At 40.3% G+C, this 15,650-nt stretch overlaps 3 protein-coding genes across 7 annotated transcripts; 2 read left to right on the forward strand and 1 right to left on the reverse strand.

Annotated features, from left to right (window-relative positions):
* Window positions 1-644: 644 nt before the first annotated feature.
* On the forward strand, window positions 645-3,711 carry LOC114427250 (syncoilin-like). Of its 4 annotated transcripts, none has more exons than XM_028395162.1 (6): window positions 646-838; window positions 1,007-1,483; window positions 1,681-2,091; window positions 2,163-2,287; window positions 2,372-2,468; window positions 3,257-3,711. In XM_028395162.1, exons 2-5 carry the CDS (start codon window positions 1,013-1,015, stop codon window positions 2,436-2,438), a joined length of 1,074 nt encoding a protein of 357 aa, XP_028250963.1. In that variant the 5' UTR covers window positions 646-838; window positions 1,007-1,012; the 3' UTR covers window positions 2,439-2,468; window positions 3,257-3,711. The 4 variants fall into 4 exon arrangements, 3 of the variants coding, with proteins under 3 accessions (XP_028250965.1, XP_028250963.1, XP_028250964.1); XM_028395163.1 differs by having other exon boundaries at window positions 3,262-3,711; XR_003669450.1 differs by lacking the exon at window positions 2,163-2,287 and having other exon boundaries at window positions 645-838.
* On the reverse strand, window positions 2,554-6,092 carry LOC114427249 (histone-binding protein RBBP4). Of its 2 annotated transcripts, none has more exons than XM_028395161.1 (11): window positions 5,936-6,092; window positions 5,308-5,455; window positions 5,087-5,232; window positions 4,604-4,777; window positions 4,404-4,519; window positions 4,110-4,270; window positions 3,902-4,028; window positions 3,740-3,817; window positions 3,423-3,557; window positions 3,219-3,329; window positions 2,554-3,104 (listed from the first exon to the last, which is right to left on the reverse strand). In XM_028395161.1, exons 1-11 carry the CDS (start codon window positions 5,949-5,951, stop codon window positions 3,042-3,044), a joined length of 1,275 nt encoding a protein of 424 aa, XP_028250962.1. In that variant the 5' UTR covers window positions 5,952-6,092; the 3' UTR covers window positions 2,554-3,041. The 2 variants fall into 2 exon arrangements, with proteins under 2 accessions (XP_028250962.1, XP_028250961.1); XM_028395160.1 differs by having other exon boundaries at window positions 4,404-4,522.
* Window positions 6,093-6,101: 9 nt separating this feature from the next.
* zbtb8os (zinc finger and BTB domain containing 8 opposite strand) lies at window positions 6,102-8,043 on the forward strand. Its single transcript, XM_028395165.1, has 7 exons — window positions 6,102-6,315; window positions 6,452-6,476; window positions 6,558-6,679; window positions 6,772-6,854; window positions 6,990-7,042; window positions 7,151-7,187; window positions 7,289-8,043. Exons 1-7 carry the CDS (start codon window positions 6,234-6,236, stop codon window positions 7,373-7,375), a joined length of 489 nt encoding a protein of 162 aa, XP_028250966.1. The 5' UTR covers window positions 6,102-6,233; the 3' UTR covers window positions 7,376-8,043.
* Window positions 8,044-15,650: the final 7,607 nt, after the last annotated feature.

Consider the following 15,650-nt stretch of genomic DNA (forward strand, 5'->3'; position numbering starts at 1 on the left):
TCATCATCCTTACATCATCCCTGTCACAAAGATGTTTAATTTTCATACACACACTGGGGACACAGTCTGTCAGTATCAGTTATCTGCCAATATCTACATTATGGGCTGACACCAATATGTGCAGATATGTACACACAGACTCTTAACAGTAGTGTAGTAAGATAAATAAGCTACACCCCCACAAGGTTGCTTTAGACTATACAAAAGATTAATTGAGCACATTGCATAAACATGCATTGTATTTGTGTTACAGTGATCCTCTATTCTGCTCACATTCTTCATCCTATTGTGTGTGTTGCTGTATGTTTGAGTTGCATTTGATGGGCAGTATGCAAACACCCCAAACAAATACTGTACATGAACCATGCAAACTTTATGGGCAGCTGATCTCAATATTACAGGAAGCTATTGAAAGACCAACATGAATGGACCTGCTAATGTTGCCACCTTTGTCTGTGCAGTAGGATCTGAGACAGGATGTTGTAGGTAATGTTGATGAAAGTTATTGCTCAGCCCAGCTTTCTGTGCCATGATGTCACCACCTTCTTAAAGGCACATAAACACAGGCTGTTAAACTGTATAAATATAGCTCTCTGTGGCACCCAGGCTGGTCCAGACATGTGTTAGCTGATGCATCCAGTGCATGTAGGCCAGTGTGCACTGACACAGTTTGTGTTCCCATGTGAGGCCATGAGAGTCTTAGATTGAGTTTCCCTCGTGCCTCCAGTTTTATTAATAAACACAAAGTGTACCTCTGTTTTCTTGGAGACCGGCATACAGCAGAGCTGTCCTTAAAGCTACACTGAGTCGTCAGTCTGGACTGTCAACTCCAAACAAAGTAAGTAGAAATAGATTTAATTAAGAGCTGTTTCTCATAAGTCTAATGAAGTGAGAGTTGATTAAACCCTGCAATCTTTGTTCTTCAAAACAACCCTCTAAGAAATGATAAGATAAAAGCACAACCTCATCATTACTGCTGATTAACAGCTTGTATTTTCCCCCTTAGCTTTTCATGGATAATCAAAGATCAGCGGAGGATGGGGCAGCCATGGTATCTCCTGAGGACTTACACATGGAACACAGTTTTGTTGCGGAAAGCAGCCACACTGACCCTGAAACAGAAACTATTTCACCCATGAATGAGAGTGCTCTTCCCCCTGTGCTGGAGGTGGACACAGACAAACTGGGGCAACTTTTTGAGTACTGCATCCAGCAAGTGTCTCATCTAGAGAAGCAGAGAGATGAGCTGATACAAGAACTCCTTAATCTGCAGAAACCCCTGCTGCGAGTTGTGGAGCACCTGAGAGGGAAGCTTATGGGAACACAGAGGTTGCTTTCTCTGGCTCAGCTGGATTGTATTGCTGTTTATGAGGAGGTCCAGCAGGTGAGGAGGAAAATGTTTGCTGCAGCCAGGGACTGCATCCAGAGCCAGGTGACGCTGGCTGCACATGAGTATGAGGTGGCTCAGTCTGCTGTTACACAGGTGGGTACCTCTGCGTTTGAATTCAACATGTTAGATTATATCAATTATATCGATTGTATCAATTATTCCAATTAGTGTTATGTTACTTGTAGTATGCTTAATTGTTATTTAGTTAAAAATGCATGGAAACATATGGATTTCATTTACAACAGAAATTTAAATGCTGCCATTGACTGCTGTTTTACAACTGCTCCCAGGAAGAGCTCAAGGCCCAAATCCAAAGTCTGACCCAGGAGGTTTCTCAGCTGCAGGAGGCCCATCAGAACCAGCTTAATTCCCTCAGGGATCAAGCCAGCAGGCCCTGCAGGCACAGGACCATGAGTGACGTCAGCCAGTGCCGCCAAGCTTCTGTCAGGCTGCAGCGGAGACTCAGTGGGAGTGTGACGGCACTGGAAGGCTGGTACGAGCCCCGCCTTATGGCTCTGCTGAGGAGAAGGCAGGCCGGGGAGGCAGCCTTGAGAAAGAACAGGGAGCAGGCGACAGATCTGAGGGCCTGCCTGGGACCCCTGACAGAGGAAATACAGAGTCTGGAGGTACAGAGATCCAGTCTACAGCAGAGGGTCACTCTCATGGAGACTGAGAGGGAGGAGAGCATAGCACAACATAAGGTACGACAACCCAAGAAAGATATAAAGTGTGTTTGGGAATCCTGAAAAAAACATGTTTGTCACTTGCACAGGAGACTGTGGAAAAATTAAAAGAGACTCTGAGAGAACTAGAAGTGGAATTTGAGGATCAGAGAAAAGCTAAGAGAGATTTGGAAGATCTCAAGGATGGCCTTTTAAAAGAGCTAAGATTTCTGTGGTACGTTCTATTCAGTCTTTACTGAAAGCATGGGCAATTGTGAGTATTCGTTAATAAACATCTAACAAATTCTTTGTGTTTCAGTGGCTGTGATGAACCCAGTGAAGCTACTACCGAGGAAGACTTACAATTCGCCATTTCCAGCAGCTAACCTGACCGAACCCCTGCACTACATTCCAATGTAGTGTTTAAAATAATACACTATGCAGCACAATACAAACATGCAACTATTTCCTACAGCTCCTCCAAGAAACTAAGCAAACAGCTTTACTGTAAATATTTTATTATGAATATACTTAAGTACACAAGAGATCAGATGCAGCACAGAAAAACAACAATGCAGAGAAAAACACATACAAGTGACACAACACACAATTTGGAAAACTCATCCTACAAATATCGAGCAAATAAAAAGGAAACCCTACATTATGTACAATTATATTAAAAATGGATCTCTTGTAAAAATGTTTCCTGCATGACTAACCAAGATGAAAAAAATAAAACCATCAAGATGCAAACCTGAATGATGACAGTGTCTGTGATGCCAGAGTTCAGTTTGAAAAACTAAAAGAGCTAAAGAAAATCTGACCAGAACAGACTGCATTTTTAAACACATCACAACATGATGAAATCGCAGCATTTTCCTACAAAACACTGCAGCCCAAATGTGTTCTAAAAAGACTTTACTGCTTATGCGCCCAGCACTTTAAAATGGATCCATTTTTAATGATCAGGTCAAAGGAAGAGACTACTCTCATGCCTGGACCTCTGAGTCTGCAGCACCTTCTGGGTCCTCGTCGTTGTAGATATTTTCAGCCTGTAGAAGACACAATTTTCAATATTCATTAACCTGCTTTGCAATAATTGAACTAGTAACTCTATGGTGCGTCTGATACTTTTGAATGTGACATTTCCCCCACAAAGCTCTTACCATCTGCCACACTTGCATGATGTTGTCCTCTGATACAGAACAGATGACCCATGGCTCGTTGGGGTTCCATGAGAAGTCTGAGATCTTAGCTGTGTGTCCACCATGGATGAACTACAGGGAAGCAGAGAACGGGGAGTTAGAAAGTCCTCCCATGATTCAAGAAACAGGAAGACACTGAGACACCATTTCCTTTCTTCAACTCACCAGCAGCTCAGGAGGGCCATCCTCAGCATCCTCGGGTGACTGCTCCTCTCCGATCTTGCTGAGGTCCCAGACGTTAAGCCTTCTGTCAGTGCCGCTGGAGGCCAGGATGGTTTCGTTATGAGGAGACCACTGAACCTGTCAAGAAGAGGTAGGACCAGGTGTTACATTGCTGCTATGGTGCCTCATAAATATGGAAACAGCAGTCAAACAGTTGGCTGACTAGCTCTTGTGATCGCTCATATCTTTACAACGTTGCCTGTATCATGCCATAAATACAAATTACTCTTGATCTCGTCTATTACAAGTTCATTTATTACCTGGAAGATCTCGTCCTTGTGAGATTCAAATGAGTGGAGCTTCAGCTTGAGGTTCCTCAGGTCCCAAAGAGCCACGGTCTACATACAATAAGGAGACAGCGTACACGATGAGAATAGATTGCTGCAAAGCAGAAAAATGTCTGCAGCAAACGTTTTGCTCACCTTATCTGCAGAGCCGGTAGCCAGAATGAACTCGCTGTAGGGATTGAAAGACAAGCAGTTGACTTCAGCAGTGTGGGCATCCACGGCATGGCTGGGTTTGGAGGTGTTGTTGGACCGCGTGTCCCAGCTGTTCAAAGACACAGAAGCACCATTGTTAAGTGGACAGTCAAAACTGAACAACAGCTTTGTCATCTGTAAGGCTGCTTACATCATGAGTTTCTGGTCATCTGCTACAGATCCAAAGAGTGACTCGTGGAGCAGATGCCAAGAGACATCCTCCACCACAGCAGTGTGTCCTGTGAAGATGGTTTTGGCATCCACAATCTTCCCCTCCTTGGGCACCGTGCTGATATCCCAGAGGCAAATTGTCTGTAGAGAATGTAAACACAGAAAGAGAGATTTATAAACTAAGAATAAATAAAAAAAATAAGGGACACAGACAGGCAAATAAGACAAGTGAGACAATATGAATTAATTTAGGTATATGTATCAGGCTGTTTACATGGTCATCAGAAGCACTGAGGAGACAGCCGCTAAGGTTGGGGTTCCAGGAGAGTCCATAGCCCTCCTTCTGGTGACCTCTCAAACGCAGATCCGGGGTACACTCTCCAGATGGGTCTTCAGTAGAACGAAAAGTCATATGCCATATGAATATAACAGTAATAAGACAGTTCACAAACATGGTTTTGGCTCCAAGCCTACCAGGTTTGGAGGGGTGCTTTGTGTAATCAAAGACCAGCACATCGCTGGTGGGGGTCTTGGTGGCAATGATGCAGGGATTCTGAGGCATGTAACGAGCTCTGTTCACTTCTCCTTCATGGTTGATCTTAATCTCAATCTCTATTTTCCCACTTACAGAGCCAAACCCTCCAAACTCTGAAATATAAGACAAAACACACATAAAAAGGCAGCTGCAAATCTCCACAACAGAATTCTGTTCTACAAAGCAAGTTAATCCATGTATTAACTAACATGTCATCTAAAACATACATACCTTCATTCTCTGAAGCATTAAAGATTTCAACAAAATGTAACTTCATTCATTGAAAAGAATGGACACACTTTCAGTACAATAAAATAATAAGGTTAGAGACTACTAATCATACATCAACCAATGCACCTAAAGCTATAAGCAGCTAGGCACATTACAAAACATGCTTTAAATACAACAATGTTATTCCTCACCTCCTTTCTCGCTGTCATAGTGTGAGGCATCAAACTGGGCATCATCATTTGGAAGCTGAACACTGGCAATAACAAGGTGATTCTGCTCATCAGAAGTGTGTGTTCCCAGAACCAGCCTGTGCACACTGTAATCTTTTCCCTCTGGCCTGTAGAAGAGGACATGATTAGTTTAAATTAACATAATTGCATCCTGTATCCTGATGTGACAGATCCACTCTTACCTGGTCACATCTGGCAGCCACTGAGCAGTGAGGCTAGGCCATTCCAGAGCGTGGGTCATAACCAGGTCATAAAGGAAAGGGGTGTTCTTCTTCCAGATCTTGTACTCCTCGTTGATCACCCTCTCCTCCACTGCATCATCAAATGCCGCTGCAAAAGTAACATTTACGAGTAACACATGGTTGTGTTAAAACATAAAACATACATTAAACATGCAGCACCCAAATCAGCAGAAGGATTTTTGACAGGTAGTAAACATAAGATTTCTCTTGTTAAACTAACATTTGCACTACTTCATATTGCTCTTTAAGTGGCATTTCCCATTATGCAACAATAAGCTTTAAGAAAACAAAAACATCACGATCTCCCCCTGAGGAAGCTTATACGCAATAACATAACTCATGCAGAGAAGTAAATTCATTCATACATTTAAAAACCCTGCGTAGCCAAGGAGCTAGCAGCTAACGTTAGCAGGCGCTAACAGCTAGCTGGCTGGTTTCTAACAATGAAAGGAGATGCTGGCCGGCGCGCCAACAACCACCGGTCTACAATGAGTCGAGCTTTCTGCCATGCTGGACCACAAACGTGTACACGTTTAAATGTGTAATTCGGTAATGCAAACGCTCTTACCGTCTTTGTCAGCCATTGTGTCGTGGTTAAACCGCTAATACTGCCAAAGAAAAGTATTTTTGGGGAGAGCGCTCTAAACGCAGCACACGACGGATCGCAATGGCGCCAACTCCATAGAACGCAACCGGCCAATCAGCACCCACCAGATCCGACAGGAAGTCATAACTGCGACACTACAACTCCATCCGGAACCTCCTCTTACCATGTTGTTGCAACCCGATTGTAGCATAGAGCGCACCGATATGTTACAGAGTACAGTTGATGACTTTTCCGCACGTTAAACAGATTCATAAATACAATGGACGACCGACAGCTAGACCTGACAGAGGCACAGGAAGCCATCAAAGCAAAATACCCACCAATCAACAAGAAATACGAGTGTAAGTATTATAAATAAAGTAGCTCGCTTCACTCCGTCATTATGTAAACAACTCCTGTCACTGTCTAAATGATGTGTCGTAAAGTGTTAAAAGTTACATTTAATCAACTTATCCTCTCTCTCTTTTGCTATTTCAGACCTAGATCATACAGCAGATGTACAGTGAGTATGTTTTGTGATCTAGCTAAAACAGAAACATGTTTTTGTTGTTTTTTTTTATATCATATATTTTACTCTTCCAAGAATCCACTCCTGGGGAGACTCTTTGGAGGAAGCTTTTGAGCAGTGTGCCATGGGCATGTTTGGCTACATGACAGACACGGAGACGGTGGAACCGATTGACACTGTTGAGGTGGAATCAGAGGGTGAGACTTAAAACAGAGTCTATTCCTACTGTATATGAGGAATGTTCCCATGTACGGGACTTAAATCTGTGTTTACATGTTCTCCTCAAAAGGTGAAGACATGGAGTCTCTTCTCTTCCATTTCCTAGATGACTGGTTGTACAAGTTTTGTGCAGATCTCTTTTTTATTCCCAGGGTGAGTGTGACGGCCGCTTGCATAGTGTTTGATTAATTTTGCATAATTAAAGTAAAAATATTCCCTTTCATAGTTTCCTAACAATGCAGACTACAAGTTATTATTTTACTGACTTATACTGTGTTTACTCACAAGGAGGTCAAGGTGTTGCACATCGACAGAATGCATTTCAAGATTCGCTCCATTGGGTAAGTTTGGGCCCCTCTTACAACACACACACACACAGCTGCAGAAATTAGTTCACTGAAATTAAATAGACTGAATTTTGCATAAATTTATTTGTTTTTTTGTGAAAGGTGGGGTGAGGAATTCTCTCTGGCGAAACACCCACAGGTAAGTTAGAGAAGGAAGTGAATTTCTTTATAAAGTTATTAAAATAAAAAGTGCATAATTGTGGTGGACTTGTTTGGTCATGTCCTGTGTTGTCATTCTAGGGAACTGAAGTCAAAGCTATCACATACTCAGCAATGCAAATCCATGACAAAGAAAAACCAGAAATCTTTGCCATCATTGACATCTGATGAGACGTCCAGAGGCAGACACACACCTGGTTCCATGGAAATGGAAAATATACATGGACAATTTAAACAGCCTGTTTTTATCTAAAGCACTGAATACAGATGAGTAAAATATGGATTTCTAAGTGTAGGGTGAATGGTTAACTATTTGATTAAGTGAACAGTAATGGTTTCTAGTAAATAAGGATATATTTCATGCCAGTAATTAAAGAGTTCACTTTATATCAATAATATAAAAACATGAGTGATGATTTATTGATTTATTTTATTGATGACATTTATAAACTCAGTTTACACCATTTTGCGCAAAATGTTATTCCTCCTAATGACTAATTTGAAAGATGATGATGCCTTATAAATTAAGCTGTAAATGTATTTTTCTTGAGAAGCTGTTAAAATGAAAATCTTGTTTTTGAGCTGATGTGTGAGCAAATAATTTAAATGCTGCATCTGATTGATCATATATTACTAAACTTGTTTTAAATAATATAATAAGGACACACTTTAATACCAGTCCTGATCAGGTCTTAGCTCTTACTGCTGGCAGCCACAGTCCATGGTGACCAGGAGATTTTTACCTGGAAGGCATTCAGAGGGGACCAATAGGACCTGACATGGAGGAAACTGCTGTTTTGTTCTATATTAAAGTCAAGCCTGGACTTGTGACTTACTGTACATGCAGAAAGATTTTTTTTTTTCGTTTTATTTCCTATTCCAAATGTCTATATAGGAGTGTGGCAATTTATAGTTATTTGAGGTTATCAGCAGCTAAGTTATTATCTTTGTCAGAAACACTGAACAAAGTCCTAAAAATCAGATGATTGACATAATATATTTTTACCATGTTGCATTTTTGGCTGATGAATGACACAATACAAGATGCACATGTATGCTTCTTCGCTGCGGCATGTCAGCGTGACCGCCATATTGGATGTGGCAAATTTACCACTAAACTAATGAAATAGACCAAATATCATAAAGCAAGTGTTTAAGCTAATGTCCGTCATTGATCCATTCACACACAAACACTAGCATATTTGGAAATCAAACAAGCACCAAAGAAAACATTTCTATTTGTTATTTTATGTAATTTTTTATCAATTATCCTTTTTGTTTTGACCCTCCCTTTCTTTCTTTCTTTCTCCTTCCTTCTGTATTATTCTTCCTTTCTCATCCCATGTAATTCCTGTGTATAATCTAACTCCATTTAGTATAAAGAACTATTTTACTTTATTAATTGATCCATTGTATGTTTATATTTATCTGCCTCTTACAGATAACTCATTGATTTTTTATTATTATTATTATTATTATTATCCCTATTATTACTTGATTGTTGTTTTAGTTTCGTTACATGCTGATAATGTCATTGTTAATTCATTCAGTTTACCATCATTGCGTACACACTCTCTCTCTCTCACACACACACACGGTCAGTAAACGTTAATGCTAAAACACACCACTGATTTATTTATATACCTAATTTATATACTTAAACACTAAAGATTATAATGAGCGAACCCAGTATATTAATAATATATATATAATAGGCTATAAATATATATATATTCCACCACACCACTTTTTTTATTTAAAAAAATAATAAAAATAAAAAATAATTCTCACTAAAGTGTCTCAATGTAAAAAAAACACAGTAATTTAAATTACTTAGCATTTAAACATATTATATATGAGTAAAGCGCTTTATTTAAATCATCAAAATACAACGTGTCGCCATAGTGATGGGTCCCTATAAGTAGCAGGCCGCACTTTTTAAACTTTATTCGCACCTGAGCTACAGACTGAAGCGCATCTACCGCCAACGTCCAGAGCAAGTGCTGTTCATCTGAGAGCTGAAGACAGAGATTTCCAGAGATAATCTTCATCGTCGTCTGCAGAGAGGGATGGAGTCTCCCCGGGAGAAGTTCCTGATCACCTCTGGGTTCATCCGCGATGGTGAGACAGACAGATTCTCTTTAACATTGACAGTGATGAGCCAAGATGGCGACCAGGCCGTTTTTTTTGAAAAATGCTAAAGTTCAGTTCTCTACCTGTCTGCATGGAGAGTCAGTGTGGTTAACCCGGTTTTAACAAAAAAGCTTGGTTTACATGTTTTTGTTGTTTGTGAAAAGCTAACTCTTTAGCAGAGTTTTCATGTCCTCAGAGTAACAGCTAGGTTTAGCTAAGAGCTAAGTTTAGTCAGCATAGACCATTTTGACACACAGAGCCTCACACAGAGACCTGAACAATATTCAAAATAATATATGGATATAATGTTCATCATGTCATGTAGTCAGTGCAGCTCACTTTAAATGCTCCAAACATTGTGTGTAGTGGCCTCAGTTTATATATGATAAATCACTTTGAGATGTTAGAGCAGAATTTGTTGTTTATGTACAAAATACTGAATAACAAACTAAACCTAGACTGGATCAGAAGCTCTTTACAATAAATGCTCTGTTAGCATTTACAGTGAAAATAGGACTTCTCCATGTTTTTGTATCCTTAATGACTAAAAGGTGTCTTTTGTTTTTCCTTTTGTTTCCTTGTAGGTCGCATAGTGAAGGTCAATGAGTTGATCCTTACCAACTTAAGGAATCAACCTCTGACCAGGGCAGCCATCCAGTCCATGACTGAGACCATGCCCAGCCTGTACCACAACCTTGTCACAGGCAGCAGCAGCTTTCCCGTCATCCCTTTTGAGGGATTTGGATTATCACAGCCGCTGGTCTACCCCTTTACCCCAGAACAGCGGCAGTACCGAAGGGAGAACACCCCTCCTGATCGGCTCATTGGGGGACCAGCTGCGGGCATCTTGCCACCGCCTGCAGGAGCTGCTGTCAGGCCTATTCTGACAGCACGTCTCCCTGACAGGGTTGATGTAAAACTGCTGAGGGCGGACAGAAGAAACTCTGTCCATACATTGGAGCTGGATGGACTCACTGTCATCAGAGTCATCTCACTTGTGTACCTCAGTGATGGGACCAAGATGGAGAACCGGTGGAGGGTGACAGACTATAGTCCAGATGGCATTGTAGAGATGTCAGTCCTCTGCCGGTTCAAGAACCCACCCAGCACCAGGAGGAAGGCCGCAGAGACCAGCCCCGTTGGACCACCGGCGAAACCCCTAAGACTCTGACCCCACACACACACACACACACACACTATTTGTAAATAGTTATTTAAGTTGTTATTGTTTTTCTGCTTTTTTATTTAGATACTTAGATACTAATGGTATTGTATAGTAGACTTTAAAGAAAAATTGTTATTTATTTGTTATTTATTTCACATAATTCCATAAAATGTATTAACTGCTTCCTTTGTGTTTCTGCACTTTGTTTCTAGGAAAGAGGAGAAGAGGCGGTGGATAAATAAGAAGAGGGGGCTGAGGAGGAGACACCATCTGCATTGTGAGTTATGATTATCAAGATTAATTTTTATTATTTTACATAGTTTACAAGAAGTTCTACCAAACAAAGTTTTGTCTGTCTGACATCTTTCAGAAAGAGAGGAGACGTGAAGACCAGAAGAAAATCAGTCAGGATGCATGGAGAGCCCTCTTCTTCAAAAAGATAAGTATCCATTCATCTGTGATGTTTTCATATTCTCTACACACATCAATAAGTCACATTATTAATGTTCTTTTTTTATTATTTGTCTTGTAGAGAACGGAAAACAAGCGACAGACCCAGAGAGACAGCCAGCATGTACAGTGAGCCCTCTTCTTCTAAAAGATAAGTTCATATTTACAGAACATTCTGTATTTTATTAGCACATATTCACTGATGTGTTGTTATGTTGACCTCATTGATAACCATCTCATTTTCTTTCTTTCAGCAAGCAGGGCTGCAAAAGATAAGTAGACATTTATTTCTATAATATTTACCCTGATCAATTTTATGTTTCTACATTTTTGATGATGTTATTAACTGTTCTACACCTTTGTCATCCTTTAGGGAGAAGAGAGGCAGAAGCACACACCACCAACACAGATAAGTACATTTATTTTATTATTATAAGAACTCAGATAAGTAAGTGTTTCCTAATTGTTGAGGTCACTCATTAACTTATATTTTCTTGTTCTTTTTTTACAGAAACTCCAGCAGGGCTGCAAAAGATGAGTACACATTTATTTCTATAATATTTACCCTGATCAATAATTCTTATGTTTCTACATTTTTGATGATTGTTATTAACTGTTCTGCTTCTTTGTCATCCTTAAGGGAGAAAAGAGGCAGAAGCACACACCACCAACATTTATTTTATTATTTTAAGAACTCAGAAGCGTTTCCTAATTGTTGAGGTCACTCATTAACTTATGTTTTCTTGTTCTTGTACACAGAAACTCCAGCAGGGCTGCAAAAGATGAGTATACATTCATTTGTATGATTTTACCCTGATCAATAATTCTTATGTTTCTACATTTTTGATGATTGTTATTAACTGTTCTGCTCCTTTGTCATCCTTTAGGGAGAAGAGTGGGAGAAGAGAGGCAGAAGCACACACCACCAACACAGATAAGTACATTTATTTTATTATTATAAGAACTCAGATAAGTAAGTGTTTCCTTTTCTGTTGAGGTCACTCATTAACTTATATTTTCTTGTTCTTTTTTACAGAAACTCCAGCAGGGCTGCAAAAGATAAGTACACATTTATTTGTAGTGATTAACAGAAGCAATAAATTTTAGTGTGATGTAACAATGGCAATACACACCTATTCTATTCTCTATTCTCCTCAAGGCTGCGGCAGCATCACTGTTTACTGACCTAAAGATGTTACAAAAGAGAAATGACATTTCATCTATCATTGTCTAGTGTAGTTTTGTTGTAAACACATTTGTCATGTTGTTACATGAATATTGACATTTCTCACAGTCTTGTTTAATCTGCCTTTCTTTAATAAATTTGTTTTCAATAGAAGTTAAAAAGTGTGTTTGCTCAGTTATGTGATTATGGTAGACATAGTAGAATAGCATTTTACCATCTAATCATCATTTTTAATGTCTGATCAGCTATTTCAAAAACACCACGCAGTTCTACTCTATAATACTTTTAATATGTGTTGTGATTAGTGTGACAGGCCTGAGTCCTTCAAATGGCTTGGCTGGGATTTGAACTCCAGACCTGAAGAAACATAATAAATATTTTGTGTTCTTGTAAGTGATGTTTTTAGCTCCTTAAAAACTGACTTATCTGAAATATATTTCAGAGTATTGTGTAATTTTATAGCCTCCGTAAAGCCCTGAGAGTGTGTTGTGGGGCCTGATGTACAGGCTAGAGACTAAATGGAAAGGGCTTCTTCAGATTTTTACAGACGAGCTAAGGACCCTAAGAGGGGTGGAGCCGGCTTTGCATTTTACACGCCAGAATATGATACTCATCTGAATGTCTGAGGGGGTTTCAGGACATTGTGGTTTGGCAGGAGATTTTCTAAAGATTGGAAAACATGAACATGGTCTTTGCAGGAAACAGGAACGCACATTAAAAACTACCTACAATGGCACCAACCATCTATAGAGAAAAAAAAGTACGTGGAGGTCTTGTCATTTTAATACGATCCTGGTGCACCTGCTGGTGGCTGGCTACACACACACACACACTCTCTCTCTCTTTACAGGGGTTCGCTCCACTTTTTGCCACATGCAAGATGGCAGCGGTTGGCCAAAAGTGGTTTAATGTTTAATTATGGTCACTGTTCTCTTGCTTTAGAGCTGCGTAGTCTGACTACAGCAAACCTGATGGAGAAAGTTAAAGGACTTCAGTATCTCACCTACCAGCTGGGTTTAGAGGAGTGTAAGTGAATAACACAGACCCTGCAATGCTACTGATTTAAAAGAGGGCATTTAAAATGTTTTTGTCTATTGCCTTTTTTGATAAGTTGATTAAACACCTAAGTGAAAACAACTAAAAAACATGTTAATCACGAGCTGCCTGGCCACTTAATACCACTAGATGGTGCCATAGCCTTTTTAGGTTTTTGCTGCTCTGTCTGTCTGTAATAGATTTCACAGCACACTTGAAGTTCTCCAATTCCAAATTTCACATAGACCCATAATAGTGTTATGTTATAACAACATATAATTATAACATAACACTGCAATTTACAGTCAGTTCTGCTGTTGACCTTGAGGTCTCAAAATAATGGATTTAGGTCAATCTTGTTAAATGGAAAAGGTAAGAAACAAGGGCATGCCCACAGAAACTCATACAACGAATGCTCAAGCATTTGATGGATGCAAAATCTATTTGTGATCCATTCCCTACTGCCTCCATTGTCATAATCCTTATGGAGTGTGGATTAGAGACACATTGCTAAGTGCTCATATTTTTCTAAGAGAAAAATGGGTATTAATTTTTTCCAGTGGGAAAAGCCCACAGACTGTTCACACTTGACTAGTTTGACCATAATTTGATACATTTGATAAATGTTTTAATTTAATTGTGTTCATTAATGATCCATTTCAATTTCAACATGAATGTTGCGATCCAGAACGCAGCAGCTAGAGTTCTGACAGGAAGCAGCCAAAGGGATCACATCTCTCCTGTTCTAGCGTCTCTTCACTGGCTCCCAGTGGACTCAAGAATACACTTCAAGATCCTTCTTCTAACCTACAAGGCTCTTCATGGACTTGCTCCATTGTATCTGCAGGACCTGATTGTACCATATGTTCCTAATAGGACACTCAGATCTCTGAGTGCAGGTTTACTAGTAGTTCCTAGGATTCATAGAAGCAGAATGGGAGGACGAGCTTTCAGCTATCAGGCACCGCTATTATGGAACCAGTTACCAATCTGGGTCCGAGAGGCAGACACTGCCTCCACCTTTAAGACTTGATTTAAAACTTTTCTGTTTAGTAAGGCGTACAGTTAGCCTTAGACGTAGTGTGTAGCACAGCTATGCTGCTCTAGGCCTACGTTGTCGGGGGGCACAAACATGATCCACTGAGCAGTTTCCCTCTCACCCTCTAACCTCTCCTTTTCTCTCCTTAGTCTGGCTCACACTGGTCTCAAGACCTGGATGATGACCTGCAGTCCGACCCGTGAAGTCTCTCTTGCTCTACGTTGTCGGGTGGCACAAACACAATCCTCTGAGCACCCTCTGACCTCTCCTCCACTCTCCTTAGTCTGGATCATACTGGGTAATATCGTCTCATAATCTGTGTTAACTGTCTTCCTTGTAGTTCTGTGCCTCGCTCTCGCTCTCTCTCTTTGCAGGTCTCAAGACCTGCATGCTGACCCGCAGTCTGGTCCCTGATCTCTCCTGTGCTCATCGACTTTACTAGCCCCTGCTGCTCATCCTTGCTATCAAATTACTATTCCTACTTATGGACCGACGATATATATAGATATCTATTACAATATAATCACTGTGTTCATCTTGCTGTCATGTTTGCTCTGTACTGTATCATGTTTGTATCATGTTTGCTCCTCTCTCTCTCTCTCTCTTTCTCCTTCATCCTCTCTCTCCTCTCTCTCTCCTCTCTCTCTCTCCTTCATCCTCTCTCTCTCTCTCTCTCTCTCTCTCTCTCTCCCTCATCCTCTCTGACTAGCAGCAGGACTGGTTCCCCCTTAAGTTGACGGGTCCTGCTCAAGGTTTCTTCCTCTTAAAGGGAGTTTTTCCTTGCTACAGTGCTCTTAGGGGGGTTCCTGTGAAGCGCTTTGAGACAATGTCTGATTGTAATATGCGCTATATAAATAAAACTGAATTGAATTGAATGTGATTATTATAGCCCAGTTTATATTTTCTGCAATGGAGATCAATTTTTGGACCTCATTTCGTGCACCCTTCTCACCTTTTTCACCCCTGACCCGTTTTTTATGTCTGTAGAGCTGACACTTGACTGTGGAATATATAGGACCAAGGAAATTTCACGACTGGATTTGTTGCACAGGTGGCATCCTATGACAGTTCCACGCTGGAATTCCTTTAACGGCCCATTCTTTCACAAATGTTTGTGAAAACAGACTGCATGCCTAAGTACTTGAATTTATACACCTGTGGCCAGGCCAAGTGATTGGGACACCTGATTCTGATTCATTCATTTGGATGGCTGAGCGCAGTGACGTAGGAAGCATTAAAAATGTGGGGGGGTGAGGGGTGAGGGGTGGGGAACACCTTCTGTGGATGGGTGGTGAAAAAAGTATATTAGTATGTTATAAAATATAATATAATAATATGAAGTAATTGCGATTTCCTGTGGAGTTTAACAGGTTGTTGAACACCTATTTTACCTACAGAAGTAAACACTCAATGACTATTTCAGAGACAGAGTCGA

This window comes from Parambassis ranga, chromosome 22 (assembly GCF_900634625.1).
Source record: "Parambassis ranga chromosome 22, fParRan2.1, whole genome shotgun sequence".
Taxonomy (NCBI): Eukaryota; Metazoa; Chordata; class Actinopteri; family Ambassidae; genus Parambassis; species Parambassis ranga.